The 19,113-nt window shown below is 53.2% G+C and overlaps 1 protein-coding gene across 5 annotated transcripts in view; it reads right to left on the bottom strand.

The window, feature by feature from the left end:
• Positions 1-204: 204 nt before the first annotated feature.
• Positions 205-19,113, bottom strand: part of SAMD4A (sterile alpha motif domain containing 4A) — a 101,944-nt gene continuing 83,035 nt past the window's right edge. For 2 of the 5 annotated variants that reach the window (XM_036383704.2, XM_036383703.2), the window contains 9 exons: positions 17,875-17,984; positions 17,138-17,224; positions 13,932-14,238; positions 12,288-12,373; positions 10,695-10,813; positions 8,180-8,381; positions 7,456-7,582; positions 5,874-5,957; positions 205-3,907 (listed from right to left, as the gene is read on the bottom strand). In XM_036383704.2, the coding sequence (XP_036239597.1) occupies positions 3,879-3,907; positions 5,874-5,957; positions 7,456-7,582; positions 8,180-8,381; positions 10,695-10,813; positions 12,288-12,373; positions 13,932-14,238; positions 17,138-17,224; positions 17,875-17,984 (1,151 nt within the window). In that variant the 3' untranslated portion in view covers positions 205-3,878. Of the gene's footprint in view, positions 3,908-4,675; positions 5,958-7,455; positions 7,583-8,179; positions 8,382-10,694; positions 10,814-12,287; positions 12,374-13,931; positions 14,239-17,137; positions 17,225-17,874; positions 17,985-19,113 lie in introns of those variants that run through there. The other 3 variants (XR_004980281.2, XM_054515104.1, XM_036383702.2) reach the window with 3 other exon arrangements.

The raw sequence follows: 19,113 nt of genomic DNA on the forward strand, positions 1-19,113 counted from the left end.
CTGTGTGGGGAATGCCAGGGATTTGGAAGCTCTGCCCCAGGCTTTAAATAAAGATCCCCAATCCCCTGTGGAACTGTGGAGGGCTCCTCCCCTCTTGCCCACGGGACGAACATCTATTGAATTCTGATTTTTTTTTTTTTTTGCCTGAAGGAGTCCGAAGCCGGCTGCCAAAAAGGGGATAAATAAGGAGGCGCCACACCCCAGTGTTACAAAACCTTGTATTAATCATCTCCCTTCACTTTCAATATAGAGCAGATATGAAATATAGCCATGGTTCCTAGTTACACGGGAGGAAATGAGTAATAAATACATGGGAGCAAGTGGAAATCACGAGGGTGTTTCACTGGGAACAACATTGGAAAACTGTACACTTGCAAAGACTGGCATCTCCAAACATTAGTATTTCTTTATATCGGGAAGCTTTTACATGTAACAAACATGCTATTGCCGTATATGACCAAAAAAAAAAAAAACCCAAAAAAAAGAAATTAAAATTTAAAAAATAGGCATTGCTCGGCAACATTAACTAGGCAAAAATAGTTCTTTTGTGCACTAACTTTGTACAGAAAAACCAGGACAAAAGGCATGCATGGACAAGGAGAGGCTGCCCGGGAACGGCATGCAACAGAAGAGAGGTCAAAGCTCTTTAAAGTCAGCTTACAATAGGCATAAATACATCAGGGTTATATATATTAATAAGGGAGGAAGTATTCTGTTTAACATTATTAACATTCCTGTTTTTTTAATGTATTTTTCTTTTTTTTTTTTCTTCCTATTCCTCCCAGAGGAATACACATTCACCTTTAAGTAAAGATAAAGGAATACAAAAAATAAAACTCACTTTGCAAACTCTGATGACTCGTATAAAATCAACTTTAGTGTTATCGTCGCTGTGTGCAAATTATAGACGTCTGCGGGACCCACCCACTTTCCACCAGGCACATTCCCAAAGCCAAACCCATGAGACATGGAGAAAGGTGACAACAGAAATCGCTCCCCTAAGTGCTGACCCAGCTTCCATCACAGTTTGGGATTTTCCTGCTGGATGCCGCCACCCTAAACCCCTTGGGGGGCTTTGCTGAGCTGAGCTCAACTCCAGCGCAGCCGAGCTCGGGGTGTCCCCGGGGATGGGGACACTGAGGGGACAGGGTTGTGTCCCCGGGGATGGGGACAGAGAAGGGACAGAGTTGTGCCCCCTGATATGGGGACACTGAAGGGACAGGGTTGTGTCCCCAGGGATGGGGACACTGAAGAAGGGACAGGGTTGTGTCCCCTGATATGGGGACACAGAAGGGACAGGGTTGTGTCCCCTGATATGGGGACACAGAAGGGACAGGGTTGTGTCTCCAGATCTGGGGGCACTGAAGGGACAGGGTTGTGTCCCCAGATATGGGGACACAGAAGGGACAGGGTTGTGTCCCCCGGGGATGGAGACACTGAAGAAGGGACAGGGTTGTGTCCCCCGGGGATGGGGACACTGAAGGGACAGGGTTGTGTCCCCGGGGATGGGGACACAGAAGGGACAGAGTTGTGTCCCCGGGGATGGGGACACTGAAGAAGGGACAGGGTTGTGTCCCCGGGGATGGGGACACTGAAGAAGGGACAGGGTTGTGTCCCCGCAGGTGTCGCATCCGCCGGGCCCAAGGGCACTTGTGTGTGCTGGGCTGGCCGGGGGAACAGCACCAGGAGAGGGTCCCGGCGGCGCTGGGGGGCAGCAGGAGGGGGGGATTTGCCCACCTGACCCCAGGACCCCGCAGTGGTGACATCTCCGACAGGACAGGGAGGGGACAGCAGCGGGGATACAAAAAGAAAGGCACTGCCGCTTTATTACTGAATATTTGACTTCACTCATGCAACTGTCGGAGGAGTTTTTGTTTTCTTTTTTTTTTCTTTCTATAAATAACTTTTATTTCTTTTAGGATTCAAGCTTTTTTTTTTTCCCCCTCCCTTTTAAGCTTCTTTCCCTGGAGCTCTGCCACCCGCACTTAGCACCGGCAGGCAGAGCCAGGCAGCACTTCCCGAACACAACTGAAGCCACTTTTTTGTTGTTTTTACTCAAAAAAAACAAAACAAGAAACAGCAAACACAACTAAGTCGTTATTAACCTCTAGACTGTCAATGGAAAATAAGCTTTTTTTCTTTTTTTTTTTAACATCAAAAGGATAAAACAATTGAATTATTTGGTGGTTGTTAATAACAGACATTATCATGGTTCCCAGCCACAGCAAGTTAATAGGTAAAATATCCAAAATAATCTCTCTGAACAATCAGAAAACCTCCGTGTCCATAGTCAGCGAAGGAATAAATAGAATTTCAGCTCTGTAAGTACACTGGAGTCTCCCTGAGGGAGGCCCTTGCCACGGTGGCTCTGCTCACACCTCACAAGCTGGGGCTGCTCGGGGGTGACCCAGGTCCCCAGCGCCGACCCCGCTTCGCCTTCACCTCCTCACACCTCTTCCCAACCTCCCTGGCCTTCAGGTTTTCCCTTCTCCACCCTCCCCATCACCCCCCTCCACCTCCTGTCTGCCGGGAAGCAGGACACCAAGGAACAGCAAACATAAAACATTGCATTTGGCACTTGGGTTTTTGTATACATATATATAGATATAGATATATTTCTCTTTTTTTAGAAAAACAACTTAAAAACGCTGCATGACAAAAGGATTCACACGTCTCCCAGCCCTGCCCATGCTCTGGTTCCCCCTGAGCCCTGCTCCCTCTGATCCTAGCACACAACGCTGCCCATGTCCTCCTCACAGCCATATTTTGGAAATATTGCTGCCACCCATCAGCTCAATTAATTGATTTTATATTTATTATTATTCCATTGGAGGACTTGGAGCAGCATTGGGACCGGGAGAAGCATCACTGCAGGTCAGAGCAGTGCTGGGTCAGATTTACCAATTTAACACCAAATTTAGCTCCTGTTATAAAAAGCAGCAGTGGGAGAGGGGCAGCCCAGCCCCTGCCAGCCCCACAGTTAATGCCAAGAAAACAAGGCTGTGAAGCTGCATTTTGGTGCCCTTTGTGACTTGGGTTTTATTTGGAGGCTCCTTCATCCATCATTGGCCATACTAGAAAAGCCCCTTACAGCTGGATTTGGGCAGGCTGGGCCAGATGTGTGGAGCCAGGATGCAGGAACTTCTCCCAGTGTCCCCAAATTCACAGACTCCCCCCAGGACCCTCCTCTGGGTGAGATGCCCCCGCTCCATCCTGCATCCCAATCCAACTGGGGCTCAGGGACAGGCACCCCCTGACCCTCCACTGCCCTGAGCTCAATGCTGCCTCCACACTGCAGATCTCTTGGCTAGACTGAAAGGAAATTTTGGGGTTATTTTACTGTTTCTGTTTCAATCTGGGCTCACTGGGTCAGCCCGCACCCGAAAGCGGCGAAACTCGAGAGATGGGACTGCCAGCTCTGAAGCCCCTGGCAGGGCAGGTGGATCCTCCCCAAAGGGTTTTTGGTCACACACACCCACGTGGTGCTCCGTGCTCCTTGGGATCCTCCTCCAGGAGCAGGGCTTGCCCACGGTGAACCCTCCATTGTCAGCACTCTCCTCCTCCTCCTCCTCCTCCATGTCCGCCCCAACCTCCCCATGCTGCTTCATCGTCGTCGCTGAGATTTTTTTTTTTTTTGCCATCTTTTCCCCCCCTTAGCATGGATGTAATAAATGACAACACAAATTCCAAGTCTAATGATATGTTCACAAGGACAATCTACACATTCACAAAATTAAAACAGGAGAGAGAGAGAGAGAGGAGAGGAGAGGAGAGAGGAGAAAGGATGCAAGCTATCGCTGAGGCTCCCTCAAGCCCCGACCTCGCCGCTGGACCCGCAGCAGTTGTTGTCCCGCCCAGCGTCCCCGTGGCGACGCCTTCTAGATCGTGGAGGTTCTGTCGACACCATCTGCAAGTGGGAAGGGAGAATTAGGAGCAGCCCCAGTGAGCACTGGTACCCCCCAAGCTGGGGATTTAGGGGATGGACCCCCCAGAGCACCCCCAACCCACAGCCCCTACAGTGAGGTAGTGCTGGGGCCACCCCCACCACCTCCCATCTCCCCAAGGGGTGCAGAAGGGTTTTGGGGTGTCAGTGCTCTGCTGGTCCCTCTGTGCCACCAACTGTCCCCACCCCACAGCAGCTTCCCCAGGTTGCTGTCCCAACATCAGTCCAGGCCTTCTGCCACAACTCCACAACCACTTTCCCAGGAGCAGAGGGGGTTTCTGGGCAGCCTGGACTCGTCACAAGGCAGGTGACAGTCTGGGACTCTCCTACAGCATGACAAGTTCATGTGTCCCTGACCAGGAGTCAGGGGACAGGGACAGAGCTGGTCGCAGGGGCTGCCTTGCCCACACTTCACCCAACCCTGCAACAGCTGCACCGCAGAGGATGCAAAGTTTTCCTCCATCTGAGGGTCGTGAGGACAAAAGCCCCCAGGCATCCTTCCTGTCTCCCCACAGCTCCTGTTCCCAGCACCCTGTGACAGCAGGGATGCATCCAGCCACAGCCCAACCCCAGGAGCGAGGGGTCCATGACCCACCCCAAAGCCTCACAACTGACCCCAGTACCAGCAGCCCCCTGTCCCCACCCCCAGGGGCAGAAATCAGCACCCAACAGCATTTCCAACCCTCCAGCCCTGATCCCACCCCCCATCCCCCATCCCAAACACCATCCCCAGGATGGAGAGTGGCAGGAGGCAGCTCCCAGAGTGGCTGTGGAACAGAGGATTCCCTGTTACCACTTGGGGCACCACAGCCGCCTCCCTCCTCGACACTAAAAACAAACAGGTTTGTTACGCCTTTTTTTTTTTGTTTTTTCTCCCCCGAAAGGTTTATTTTTTTAAGAGCTATTTATAGCACGACCGGTTTGGAGAGGCTCGGGGAATGCGACCTGGAAAAAATAACTTGGAGGAACAGTACCCTGCAGAGGAACAAGACAGCTAAGCCTCGGCTGGGCACGCGCCGGAGGAACGCTTCGGGTGACAGAAGTGTCCTTGTTTTCCCAGCCAGGGATGCTGCCAGGGCCCTGCTGCTTCCCACAGTCCTTGTTCTCCCGTTCCTCTCCCCAGGAAGGGCTGCTGCATCTGCAGGGAGCCTGGTGGCACTCGTCCTCTCCGAGGGCTCCTGTCCTCAGCCACGGGTCACAGTCCAGGGTTTCCACAGCAGACCCGAGCCGGTCACTGGGGACTCCGGGCGGCCGCGCTCGTCCCATCGCCGGGGCCATCCCTTGTGCCTGGGCCTCCATTGGACACCGGGAGCTTCTGGTGCCAGCTGGGGCTCTGTGCTGCACGGGCTCTCCACTGCTCTGCTGCTGCTGCCTTCCATCTTCCCCGCTTGGTTTTGCCCCGCTCCTCCTCCCTCCCCGTGCCCGTTATCTGCTGGCACCCCCGGCTGTGTGAGGACTGCCAGCACCAGGGCACGGTGCCCGGCACAGCCCCTGGCACAGCCCCTGGCACAGCCTGGCAGGGATTCACCCCTGGCCAGAGGAGGGATCCGGTGGCAGGAGGGCACAACGCTCCAAAGCCGTGACCCATCCGAGCGCGCTGGCGGCAGGGGCTTTGTCGAGAGCTAACGAGAGTAGCGAGCTAACACTAATTATCATTAGCAAGCTGAAGAGTGGCTAATTAGCACAGACTCCACTGGTGCTGGTGCGATCCCTGCATTCGGCTTTGCCCCCTGCCCCGGCCGCCTCGCCGAGAGAAGCCAAGGTTCCCATGGGAACACCCCCCGAGCATCCCTGCATCCAGCCCCGTGCTGCTCTCACAGCCACAGCCTGTCCCAGCTTTTGGGGGGCACGGGGCAGGGGCAGGTGCTGGGGGGCTCAGCGGAGGAGGCGTGGACGTGCTGGAAGAGCCCCAGGAGGAGGGAATGCTCACCGCTGAGTGCGTGCTCCGTCATGCTCAGGCACAGGGACTCCAGCCTGTTGTTGATGTCAGGTTCAGTCACCGGCACCTGGAACTCTGCAGGGACAAAGGGAATAAGGGATCCTGGTCAGGGATCTGGCAGGGACCCTGCCTGCCTGCTCTGTGTGGGAAAAACCATCTGAAAAATGCCCCAGGAGGGTCTGACAGGTCTCCCAGAAAAATCATCTTCAGCAAGAGGCACTCACAGAAGCAGTCATCACCCCCTGTTATCCGTAAAGGATGAATCTGAGGGGGTTCAGGAGCTGATGAGGGATGTAAGGGGCAGCTGGAGCAAGAGCATAACCCCACCCAGGGAGGGGGCAGCCCTGGTTATCTCCTGGGGATGGATGCTGTCCATGCTTGGACATGGGATGGCAGCACAGACCAGCACAGCCACTGTCTGGCTTCTCTGGGACCAGCTTGGCTCCCACTCAGCCTCCCACGTCATCACTGCCACATCCCTGGGAGGGTGAGCACAAAAAAGGGGACACACACATGAAGTTTGGAGCGTTCCAACACCCCTGTCCTAATCTAAACAGAAGCAAACTTTCCCCACCCTGCAGCAAAACCTGCAAATACAGCTTGTGCTACTGTGCTGGATGGCATCTCCCGCTTTCCACTGGCTCACAGGAACATGGGACGAGATCCAGGAGGGTTGAGGTCCCCCCACAGCCTGGCAAACAGTGGTTTGTGAGCCCAGCATCACATCATTGCTTATTTTCCTTGTGATTTAATCCACGTCTTTGGCTCCCAGATCCTCCTACGCCCTCATCCACCGCAGGCCGACATGAAGAGAAACCCATTTATTCTCCTCCAGCGCCTGAGAAATGTGCCCTTGTCCTGGTATTTAATCAATACCTGGGAACAGCTGCTGCTCCTGCTGAAGGGAACATTTGCTGCCCAAATGCTGCAGTTTAACACCACTGGCTGCCAGCCCAAAGCAGCAGGAGTGTAGGGATGAGGGAAAGCTCACTGGGGGATGGATTCCCTGTCCCGAGGTGTAAATGGTTGTGGGGTGTTGGTAGGAAAAGGCTCAAAGCTAAGGAAGGGATACACAAAGAGGCTTCCTCAGGGCCAGGATGCTCCAGGTCCAGGGTCCAAGGTCAGAGGGATCCTCCCTGAATCAGAGGATGCTCCTATACACAGGAGCACTTTGGCAGTGCTGGGGAAGGAAGCACTGACACAGCAGCATTTCCCTTCACACGCACTGTGGAAACCATTTCCCCTGAGTGCATGAAGGCAGTCCTTCCGCAGCGGGGCTGTGGCCATCCAGCAGGAAAAGGTGATGGATCAGCCACCACCTTCCCTCCTGACAGCAGCCCCTCAGAAATGAGCTAGGCAAGACACCAGCACTGTAACACAGAGTCAAGGTGGCACATCCAGGGTCAGAAATCCCTCAGTGATGTGTATGGTTATCCCAGGAATTCAGAGATACCCCAGTGGGAACACACTGTGTGCCATGTGCCTGTGGGGAGGCTCACCAGCACAGCTCCTCTCTCACCTCCCCTCACCTCACCTGGCTGTGGGTGAGTGGAAAAACCCCTGTGCTGCCTACCTGGCTGCTGAAACATCAGCATGGTCTGCGGGGACGTGTGGACCGGCAGCGAGCGCGTCCTCTGCACCGAGCTGTGGCTCCGGCTGGGCATGCTGTTACTGCCCCCAGGGTTGGCAAACCACAGGTTCTGTGGGGAGCAAACACAGGGGTGGGATGCAAAGCAAAGCCCTCTGTGCTGTGGGTTTATAGCCACTTTGGGCTTGTAGAATCACAGAATGGTTTGGGTTGGAAGAGATCTTACAGATAATCTTGTTCCAACCCCTTACCATGGGCAGGGACACCTTCCACTGTCCCAGGCTGCTCCAAGTCCTGTCCAGCCTGGCCTGGAACACTGCCAGGGATCCAGGGGCAGCCACAGCTTCTCTGGGCATCCTGTGCCAGGGCCTCACCACCCTCACAGGGAAGAATTCCTTCCCAGCATCTCATCAAAATCTCCCCTCTGCCAATTTAGAACGCTCCCCTTTCTCCTACCACAATCTGCTCTTGCCAAAATCCCCTCTCCCTGTTTTATAAGCCACTTTAAGGACTCAGCTTTTCCCCTTCTGTTGCTCCCACCTCCACATCCCACCGCACAGAGGGGAGCCCAACCCAAATGCCTGCAAACTGCTGGAAGAGTGGGAAAAAAACTGGGGATGATCTAGACAAGTCAGAGAAGGAAAAACGAAGGAAGCTCCCTCTTGGGACAGGGCTGGAAGAGCCAGGAATGTCAGGAAGGCCGACCAACCTGTCTGCCTTGCTTGAGGATGGCAGGGCTGGCAGCAGGGCTGCGCTGGGGGGTGCCCAGCAGCCCCGTGGGGCCCAGCAGCCCCAGCCGGGCCGTGGGGAGGTTGCGGGAGGGGATCTGGAACTGCCGGGGGTTCCTCCGGGCCAGCCCCGCCCCCGCGGAGCCGGCGGTCGGGAGCGAGTTGGACTGGCCAAAGCCTCGGCTGTGGAGAGAGACAGAGAGACAGAGAGCTGGGGGTGAGACACTGAGCCCTGACCCTGCCAAACCACTGAGGGTGAGACACTGAGCCCTGACCCTCCCAAACCACCGGGGGTGAGACACTGAGCCCTGACCCTGCCATCCCACTGAGGGTGAGACACTGAGCCCTGACCCTCCCAAACCACCGGGGGTGAGACACTGAGCCCTGACCCTCCCAAACCACCGGGGGTGAGACACTGAGCCCTGACCCTGCCATCCCACTGAGGGTGAGACACCGAGCCCTGACCCTCCCATCCTACCAGGGGTGAGACACTGACCCCTCCGAGGGGGTTCTGACCCTCCCACCCCACCTCAAGGTTGAGACACTGAGCCCTGGGAGGGGGTCCTGATCCTCCCACCCTACCAAGGTGAGACACTGAGCCTCTCTGGGAGGGGGTTCTGACCCTCCCATCCCATCAGGTGTGGGACACTGACCCCTGGAAGGGGGTCCTGACCCTCCCACCCCACTGAGGGTGAGACACTGAGCCCTGGCAGGGAGTCCTAATCCTCCCATCCCATCAGGTGTGGGACACTGATCCCTGGAAGGGGGTCCTGACCCTCCCACCCCACTGAGGGTGAGACACTGACCCCCTCTAAGGGGTCCTGACCCTCCCACCCCACCGAGGTGGTCCCTCCACCCTGCACAGGCAGTGGGAAGGAGGCAGTCTGGGTGTGCAGCATCCTCTCTTCTTCCCTTCTGCCGCTCGCCTTCCCACCCTCCTGCAGTTCTCAGATCCACACTGGTTTTCTTTAAAGCTTATTTTACTCCTGCAAAATGGGTCTGTTCTTAAATACAATCTAAAATAATCCAGGTAATGCCCCTGGAACTTGATTTCTTTGAGAATTCTCATGAGTGGATTCTCCAGTGTCTAATTTAAGTTCAGCTTTTGCTGTTGCATTTTCTTTCTCCCCTTCTAGGAGGTTTGTTTTTACAAATATGGTCACCTCTGAGACTTCTCAAGTTCTGTAAAATTTGGTTAGAATGACCTAATAAATCCAAGTTTTATTAAGAAGGGCTGAGCTAAAGGAGCTGAAATCTCATCCTGGAAGTTCCTATACTCCCAGTTATCTCCAAAACACCGTCTGTTTTGGGAATAAAAAACTTGCAACAAATCTGGCTTTGCAAAATGAAACAAAGGGGTGATGTTGTTAAAAGTGATTTAAAAATCTTTCTTTTGGCACAAACCCTATGCTTTCTAGGATCACCTGAAATGCAGCATCACCTTGGAAGCGAGCAAACATGGTGTTCCCAACACAGCCCTGCCTGGCTCTCTGACTGCAGCTCTGGCTCTGCAGAGCTTCCAGCCTTTTCTTCTGCCCTTTGACAGCTTTTGGAGGAAACTCCAGTGCTGATGCCATCACAAAGGGCAGCAGGGAAAGGGCCCAGTACTGGGGACACCCTGCACAGCTGGGAAGTGCTGGGTTTGGAGCCACGGAGGCAGGGTGGGATGGGAGGGAAAGGCAGCGACCACACACACCTGGGCACTGCCTGCTGTGCTCCCTTCCCAGCCAGCACCTGGGATTCCACTGCTGAAGCTTTTCCAACCCTTCCTCTTCCCTAAACACAGCTCTGAACCCAGCAGGACCCATCCCTCCCTCTGAGGGGATGTTCCCACCTGGAGTGCTCTTGCTCTGGCCACTGCATCCATCCCCCCCTGCCAAAATCACAGAAAAATGAGGTTGGAAGAGACATCTAAGATCATTGAGCCCAACCTGTGCCCTAACACCTCAACTGTAGCACCAAGTGCCATGTCCAGTCTTTTTTAAACACATCCAGAGATGGTGATTCCACCACCTCCCTGGGAAGAGCATTCCAGTACTTTATTATTCTTTCGGTGAAAAATTTCGTCCTAATATCCAACCTCTACCTTCCCTGACACAGCTTGAGGCTGTGTCCTCTGGTTCTGTCAGAGACCAACCCCACCTGTCTGCAGCCTCCCTTCAGGAAGGTGTAGAGAGCAATAAGGGCACCCCTGAGCCTCCTCTTCTCCAGCTCCTTCAAACATTCCTCACAGGGTTTGTGCTCCCAGCCCCTCTCCAGCCTCGTTGCCCCCTCTGGATGTGCTCCAGCCTCTCAACATCCTTCCCAAACTGAGGGGCCAGAGCTGGGCACAGCACTCAGGGTTTGGCCTCACCAGCACCAAGTACAGGGGCAGAATGACCTCCCTGTCCTGCTGGCCACACCATTCCTGATCCAGGCCAGGAGCCATTGGCCTTCTTGGCCACCAAGGCACACTGCTGGCTCATGTTCCCACTGCTGGCCCATGTTCCCACGTACCTCCTCTGCTGCCGATAGCCCGACAGCTCCAGGAGGGATTTCCGAGGGAAAGACCGGAAGAGTTTCTGCACCTGCTGTTTCCATGACAGCAGCCTCTTCTTCTGGATCTCTGTAAACGCCTGCCCAAAAAAAAAAACAGAGAGGAAAATAGGAAATGGATGAATATTCTTGTGGACAAAGCCAGCAGGGATGTGCATGTGGCAGTGTGGGTAAAGAAAAGCAGCTGGAGCAGGTGATGGGGTGAGTTGAGCCCCATCAGAAAGTCCCGGGGGAAACACTGGTCTTTCCTCAGGATTTACTCATCTCAGGTGGAGAAAATGCTGGCAGCATTCCCTGTGTCCCAGAGTGACAGCCCAGCTCTGCCTCAAGGCTGCCAACTCCTTTTGGCAGAGCGAGGCTTTGACGGTGGGTCCTGACGGGTGGTGACACTTGTCACCTGGATGTGGCTCTAGAAATGCTGCCAGGGTGAGCAAAGCTGGGGTTTGGAAAGCTGAGCTGCCCTGTGGCATCCTGCATTCTATCCTCCTTCTCAGGGCTGGGCAGAGCTTGGCTGTGATCCTGGCACTGACAGGCTCTGGGGAGGTCACCCAGGGTGAGTCTGTCACCCACCCAGGCTCCCTGCAAAGGTCACCCTGGCAGTGACAGACCTGGCAGTGACAGACCTGCTCCCGGAGCTCCAGGCAGGAGGCGTGGGTGACAGGGACACCCACGTGCCACCACTGCTAACTTTAGACACCCCAGGTCTCTGTTGGAGAGCAGCAGAAGTCTCCAGAGGACAATCTGGAGGCTAATTAGTGCCTGACTTGATTGCTCTGAACCACTCAGGAGGAGATGCTCTCTCCTGGCGCTGATTACGCCGGAGCCAGCGCAGAGGGTGGTCCTGGGACCTGGGTGGTTCTGCTGGGAAAAGTGCAGGCACTTTGGGAAAAGTTCCATGTCCTCCTGGCTTCGCTCTCTGGTCCTCAGCTTCCACAACTTCTGCTCCCATACAGGCAGGTGATGGAAGCGGCTTCTTCCAGGTGCTGCCAGAGCAGGTAGGAGACACTGCAGGACACCAGGGACACCGGCCATACCTCCCTGCCAGCAGGCAGGAGCGTGCCAGAGCCCTGTGGCACAGCCTGGGCCATCCCAAGCCATCACCCAGCCAAGGCAGATCCTCTGGAGCAGGAACAGATGGAAAATCCCTGTTGCAAAATCCCAAGAGCACGTGGTGCAAAACAGGAGGAGGCAACGCCGAGGGATCGCCGGGTCTGTCTGATGGGAACCACCTGCACGTTCATCCCAGGGCTCTTGCTTTCATCCAGCTGCTGATGGGACTGATTCTTGCTTTCATCCAGCTGCTGCTGGGACTGTCACGAGACAGATGAATTTCCCAGCTCCAGGCCTTGGCAATTAAAGCAGCGTGGGGGGAAGCAACATTTCCATGCACCACGTTGGAGCTACCGGCTGCTCCAAGCCTGCTCTGTCAGAATTACTATTAATACCCCCCAAAAATATTTGTGTTAGAAACCCAAAGGTTTACATAAACAGACACTTTGGAAACAGTTTCCAAGTGATGAGAACAACAGTTTTAGATGATCTGACACAACTCACCTCGTGGATTAGACATTTGTCTATGAGCTGTAAATAGGAACTTATATTCTCTTCATCGGGTCGGGAAACTAAAAGTTGTGTGCAGACTGGAAAAAAAAAGAACAAGAGAAGGGAAATGGGGATGGGGACACCAGGATGGGGCCCAGGAGGGGTCCCACAACCACCTTGGACATCCTGTTTCCCTTGTAACCACGAGTAGATTTTTCATCAGTGAGAAAAAACGCCCTTCCCCAATTCCTGCCATACCTTCCTATATTTAGGGCCAGATTTTGTTCTCTGTTATGATGGTGTAAATCCAGAGTAGCACCATTGGAGTCCCCAAATTAGACCTAAGCAACTCAGGGGCACAGGATTAATCCCTATTCATAGGCAGGAGAGCTCCTTCTCCCATGGCCAAATCTGCCCCCACTGCAGAGTGGTAAATTCCCACCTTCCCTGATGAATCTTAATCTCTTTTGGAATGAATGTCATTGAAGGAATTGGGAATGAGCTCACAGAGGAGTGAGCTTCTCCTGTTGTAAACCCCTGGCAGGGATGCCTGGGGGTCCAGGAGGACACCACATCTTGGCAGGGATTGTGCCACACTCTGCCATTTGTCACAGGAATAAAATGGGGCTGGAGCCCCACATGTGGCTGTTTCTGCAGGGAAGCAGCTGGGGACAAATTCTGCACCAGGTTCCTGTGTAGAGAAAATCTCAGCTATTTTAGAAAAAATCTCAGCTATTTTTTTGCAAAAAAGGTTGGAAATAGAGACGAGGCTGATATTTCTTTGTGGCACCCCAATGAGGTTCTTCCTGTTCCCAGTCTCCTGCAGATGAGAACCCCTTTCCTCTTCCCCAGGGAGATCTCCCTCCATGCAGCCAGCACTGACACCTCAGGAGCCACCAGCAAGGTTAGGGCACATCCAGGCTCACACAGATTTGCTCCAAGAACACTGAATATTGCACAGGAGGTCAGTCCCCACCTCAGCTTGCTCCTGTTACCTCCCAATGTGTCATCCCTGGTGCAAAGCTGCACACCCTGCACTCGACAGGGAATGGCACCGGAGTATTCTGGATGTCCTGCATCCAAACTGGGACATAAAAAGGAGCTTGGAGCCACTGATTTGCACTCCAAATGGCTCATGTCCAGCCCATGCACCACTGCTATCCTACTCCAAGCAGAATAAGTCCAAGGGATGCTGCTCAAAACACCTCTGGATCAGTGGGATGACCCCAGGGGTCTGGATGGGATGAGAGAGGACATCTTCCACTCCTGACCTTGGGAAAAGTTGTGATTTCTGCATCTGACCTGGAGCAGGGAGAGGATGCTTTCCACCTTGGACCTGGAGTTTGGAATGCATGCTGTCCACCTTGGACCTCAGGCAGGCAGCTTGAGCCATTGCTGCCCCTCCCCAAAATCCCAGCCCACCTGCCCTATCTTCTTACCTCTAACCCCAGCATGACAAAAGGACCTCAAAAAAACATCACCCCTCAGGCTGGGACCTGCAGGAGCTCAGGGAAAGGCAGGAAGGGAAAAACTCAGGGAAACTCCTTCTTAGTGATGAGACTGGGACCTGCAGGAGCTCAGGGAAAGGCGGGGAGGGAAAAGCTCAGGGAAACTCATCCCTGGTGAGGAGTCCGAGGAGAAATGGCAGCTGCTCACCTTTGCCCATCACTCGGGTGAACTGCCCGGGCAGGTCGCCCTCGGGCAAAGGGGCCCCTCCCGACTCGCCCTCGCATCCCGGCAGGTGGTGCTGCTGCATCCCGGCGGCCGCGGAGTCCTTGCAGTCCGAGCCTTGGCTGTCCCTGTCCGAGCCCAGCAGGGAGGAGGGGTGGCCGTGGTGCGAGTCCACCTCCCTGCTGTGCTCCTCCGTGCTCGAGTTCTGGGAGGAGTAGGCTTTGATGGGGGTGAGGATCATTTGGTGCAGCTCCTGCAGCGGGACACGCAAGTTGCCACCTTCCAGGATGTCCTGTGGATGGAAGAGAGAGAGAGGAGGTTTGTCTTTGCTGGGACAACAGCACCCCTCCTGAGACCCCCCGAGAATTCCCAGCTTTGCTCCTGCTTCAGGATCCTGCTGCATTCCACAGCCAACAGCCAGGTGTCATTCTCCAAGTCTTTTCTTTTTATCAGGGGAGTGCTGCAGGGACTGTGTCTGATTATCCATGGATGTGTTCAGAACTGAATCCCCAGAGATAAAAGTGCCCCCATCAACCACTGGGACCCAAACCCAACAACAATCCAGCTTCAATGTCTCCACATTTCCACCAGGGTAATGGCAAGTCCATGGAAGTGACTGAGCCTGGGAGATTTCGATGCCCAGAGCAGCAATAATATATTTTAAAATATCAAGTATTTTGTGTATTTTAAAAATTTATCACATCATTGAGTGCTGATAGCAAAAGGAGGCTTTGGCTTTTCCTAAGGAAAAGGAGCCCTTGGAGATCTGTCCCATTGTGCCAGTGAGCCTTGGAAGGAGTCAGACGTGGTTCTGACAAAGCAGATGGCAAAAATATATTTGTTGGTTCCCCAGCAATCCTACAATCCCAACATTTCAGCTCCATTTCACTGGAATTACATTAACATGGGCTCGTTTCCCATTTCCAGCACCACCTTCAAGCCTGGCTCCCATTAACTGCTCTGCCCCTAAACTGCTTGCCATGGCATCCTCATGCTCTGGGATCACCTCAGAGCCCAGGACCATGCTGGGATGCAGGAGGCTGTCCTGTGGCAGCTGTGGGGACATCCCTGTCCACCCTGGGATGGGCTGGGGGAGTGGATGCAGAGGGCACTGGGAGGGTTTCAAGGGCAGCAGGTGATTTGTGGTCAGACACAGAAAAGAACTGAAACTCCCACAGCAAAACCATTCAGAGATCCTGGGGCAGATCCACCCAGGAGGGAGAGAATTTGGGTGCACCCCAGCTTTGCTCCTGGTGTGGATCAAGAACTCCATTTCTATGGTCAGATCCTCGTCCCACTGATGGGAAATAAGTGCATTTTGTTTTTAATGTGGGAAATAAATGCATTTTGTTTTTAATGTGGCCTGGACCAGAACAGCTCACTGCAGGCTCCTGCACAGTCTGGCTCATGGGACACTGCTTGGAAAGAGGCAACTTTTGGAGTGAATCCTGATGTGCTGAAGGAAGGGACACTAAGTGGGCACATGGGATGTCTGCAAGCCCTGGAACAGTTGTTGATTCTAATTCCTGCTGCATTCCCAGCTCACTCTTGGACGTCTCAGCTCCATTTCTCACAAAGATCTGGTGTCAGTCTGCTGGGCACTATTTTTCTGGGAGAAAATACTGCCCTGCTAACTAACAGAGAGGGGTGGAGCAGCTCTTTCCAAGAAAGCAGCAGTATTTAGCAGCGAGACACTGCCCAAAAGCATCAAGTCCCACACATGCTCTTGTTTAGCAAGAACTGGATGGGAAGCCTGGAAAAGCAGAGATGTCTCCTCCCAGGGAAAGCAGCTCACAGGCAGCTCTGAGCCCCAGCAGAGCAGGACAGGGTCACAGTGCCACAGCCCAAACCCACCCCAGAGGGCTCCAAACCAGTCCCTGCCACTTCCCTCCTGTATTTTACAGCGTGCCTGGCTGGCTGTGCCAGCTGAGCTGGGCTCCAGCTCCTGCACAGCACCACTCAATCAATACCAGATTCCCAAATCCCAGTGGAGGAGTGGAGGAAGAGGCTGTGCAATAGCCTGGAAAACACAGGGCTGCAGCCAGCTCCATCCAGCTCTTGGATTTAATAGTTGTTATTATTAATAACGGAGGTAAATATGGCTTTATTAGCTCCTGCCATACTCTGAGCACAAGCCCATATTATAAATAAATAGTGAAGCAGCAAGTTAAGGAAAACACCAATAAATAGCAACACACCACAGAAGTATTTAAAAGCCCCTAGTGGGAGGCTCTGCAAGTTGCTGTTTGAAGATGGTGCAATTAAGTATAATATAATACAGCCATAATAAATAGGGAGAGCTTGGGTGAGCTGCTCCCAGCCAGGCTGTGGTGCTGCTACATCCCCAAAAGCCCTTCCTGCAGGGTTTAAGCTTTTGTTGCAGTGATAAAGAAGGTTCTGTTTATTCTCCTTGGAAATTCAAGTTGTTGTTCAGCACTGATGTGGGTGTTTGGTGTTTTATCCAAGGACAGGGTGCCCATATGATGTTTCAGGAATGACCAAGCCTTTCTGAGCACCCTGGGGCTGGCCAGGGCTACAGGGTACATCCATGCCAGCTGTGTGAGAGGCATTAGGACCCACTGTGCAAATACAGCTTTGAGCAATGTGGTCTAGTGGAAGGTGTCTCCCTACCATGGCAGAGGGCTGGGACTTTAAGGTCCCTGCCAGCCCAAACCTGTCACAGACATCTTTTATGAAAAATCCTTTCCTTAGGATTTTTCCTCCTGAGAAGCTGAGAGGCCTCAGGAACAAAATGTAACAATGGTTATCTGCTGCTGTGGAATGCAACAGGGGCATCTGGGATTGGTCTCATGTGGTTGTTTCCAATTAATGGCCAATCACAGTCAGCTGGCTCGGACTCTGTCTGAGACACAAGCCTTTGTTATCATCCCTTCTTTTCTATTCCTTGCTAGCCTTCTGATGAAATTCTTTCTTCTATTCTTTTAGTATAGTTAATAAAATATACATAATAAAATAATAAATCAGCCTTCTGAAACATGGAGTCAGATCCTCATCTCTTCCCTCATCCTTGGACCCCTGTGATCACTGTCACACAAACCATTCTGGAATTCTGTGAAATAAAATCTGCATCAGATCCCCACAATATGTTTAAGCAAAGAGTGCTTCACCCCAGAATTAATTCCTGGCTTCTTAAAAACACAAGAAATACAAAGATGGTTGTGATTACTTACCCCTTCTAGAGATTTGAGCAGGTTTTGTCTCTCTTTTAGCTTTTGGATACTGATGACTATTTTGTGTCTCGCGCCTTTGGTAACGTTCTGCAAAAACAGGACAAAACGTGATGGTAACACTTCCACAGGGCAGCTGGCCCAACCCAAACCCTTCCTCTCCCAAACAGAAAGGGCTGCTAGAAATTAATTACATTTTTGAGTGCAGGGATTTGTGGGGGACATGGAAAATCAACCACAGACTTGCTGAGGATAGAGATTTCCAGCTAGCCTGTCCCTCCCTGGTGCACCTCACACATGGAGAGCAATGGTGTTCCCATTCCTCTTTATCCCAAGGATAATGCAGAGGTGAACCTGAGAGCAGTGGGGGTTGCAACCAGATAATCTTTAAGGTCACTTCCAACCCCAATCAGCAATATTCTATGATTCTATAACATTTGCAAAGGCAGTCAGCCATCAAAGCCCCACTGCCTTTAAGGGAGTTGGCTACCACAAGCTGCACCCCTGAAACTCCTGAACTTAATCCCAGCTAGGCAAAAAAACCCCAAGCACAGCTCCCAGTGATTGGACTTCCATGCTGGGACTCCAGCAACAACAACACAGGGACAAGGTTTTTTTCAGGTACTATGCGAGATTTTTTCACTCCCCAAGACCCAATTTCCCTTTTTCTGCTTCCCAACCATGGGAAGACCCACAAAGGGGCTTTGGAAGCTGTCACCCCCAGGTGAGGTGGGACATACTTGTGCCTCGAGCTGGCATTCGGTGAGGGCCATCATCTCCTCGTAGGTCATCTGGGAGAAGAGGGCGGCGTACTTGTGCAGCCTGAGGCTCTTCAGCCAGGCTGGGACATCTGCAGCACAAAGGAAGGACAGGAGAGCTCCACTGAGTTCATGGAACGGCACAACCATGAGCAACAGCATCAGCACCAACACGAGGGGCATCCCAAGGGACACCTCACTGAGCTTCATGGACCTCTGGGAGGACACAGGGCTGTGGGTGTGGATGGGACAAGGAACCAGGACCTGGAGGAGGACACAGGGCTGGGGATGTGAGGAGGAACCAGCCCTGGATGAGGACACAGGGCTGTAGATGGGACAAGGAGCCAGCCCCTGGATGAGGAGGGGAACAACAACCCAACGTCCTCAGAAGCTGGGTTTCTGTAGGAAAGCCACTGGGATTTAGCCCATGGGGAGTGGCATTGTGCCACTGCACACCAAGCTCCTCACTGCTGTTTTCCCAGGAACATGGGAAGTGCTGCAGCTCACGGAGTGATTGAGCTCAGCACAAGCAAAGGGCTGTTTTGTGGATGGCAGACACTGATTTATGGCCTGAGGGATGGTGGCATTGCTGAAAATGGAACTGGATGCTTAAACAGAGCTAGAGAGATGGGTTTGGGATGGAAAAATGATGTGCCATCAAAGATGGCCCCACACCCTGCTTCAGAGGGTGACTTGGGACCTAAAATGCACTGACTGAAATGACTTCTTCTTTCCCAGTTGTTTCCTGCTGGGTAGCACCTCTATGCCCAGCTGGAGGGGTACCCAAAATTACATTTATCCTCCTGACTTCAACATGGTCTCACAGTCAGGAACCTGGGAGGGGAATCCTTTCTCTGTGACATTCAAAACCCCATGGACTCCACGATGAGGTGCTCTCCATGGACAAGGCAATGTGACAACAAGCAGCTATGCAGGGTTTTGCAGCTTTGGGGCTCTGTGGTGACACCCCACAAGGGAGGGGGGCCCTGCAGGTGTCTGTGCTGCAGCACAGCACTGGGCCTGAGACAAGGTTTTTAGTTTGTAAAGGCTTGAAATGCTTTGCCAAATTGAGACCTGCTTTATTCAGCACCTACAACCCCACAGGAGCTCTGCCACAGCTTTCCCAGCTGATGTGCTCTGCTCCCAGCAGTGCCTTGTCCACAGTCCTTGGCCCCTTCCCTACCAGTGGGACACTGGGGAGCTCATTCCCACTGCTGGGAC

The sequence above is a fragment of the Molothrus ater genome, chromosome 6 (genome assembly GCF_012460135.2).
Source record: "Molothrus ater isolate BHLD 08-10-18 breed brown headed cowbird chromosome 6, BPBGC_Mater_1.1, whole genome shotgun sequence".
Taxonomy (NCBI): domain Eukaryota; kingdom Metazoa; phylum Chordata; class Aves; order Passeriformes; family Icteridae; genus Molothrus; species Molothrus ater.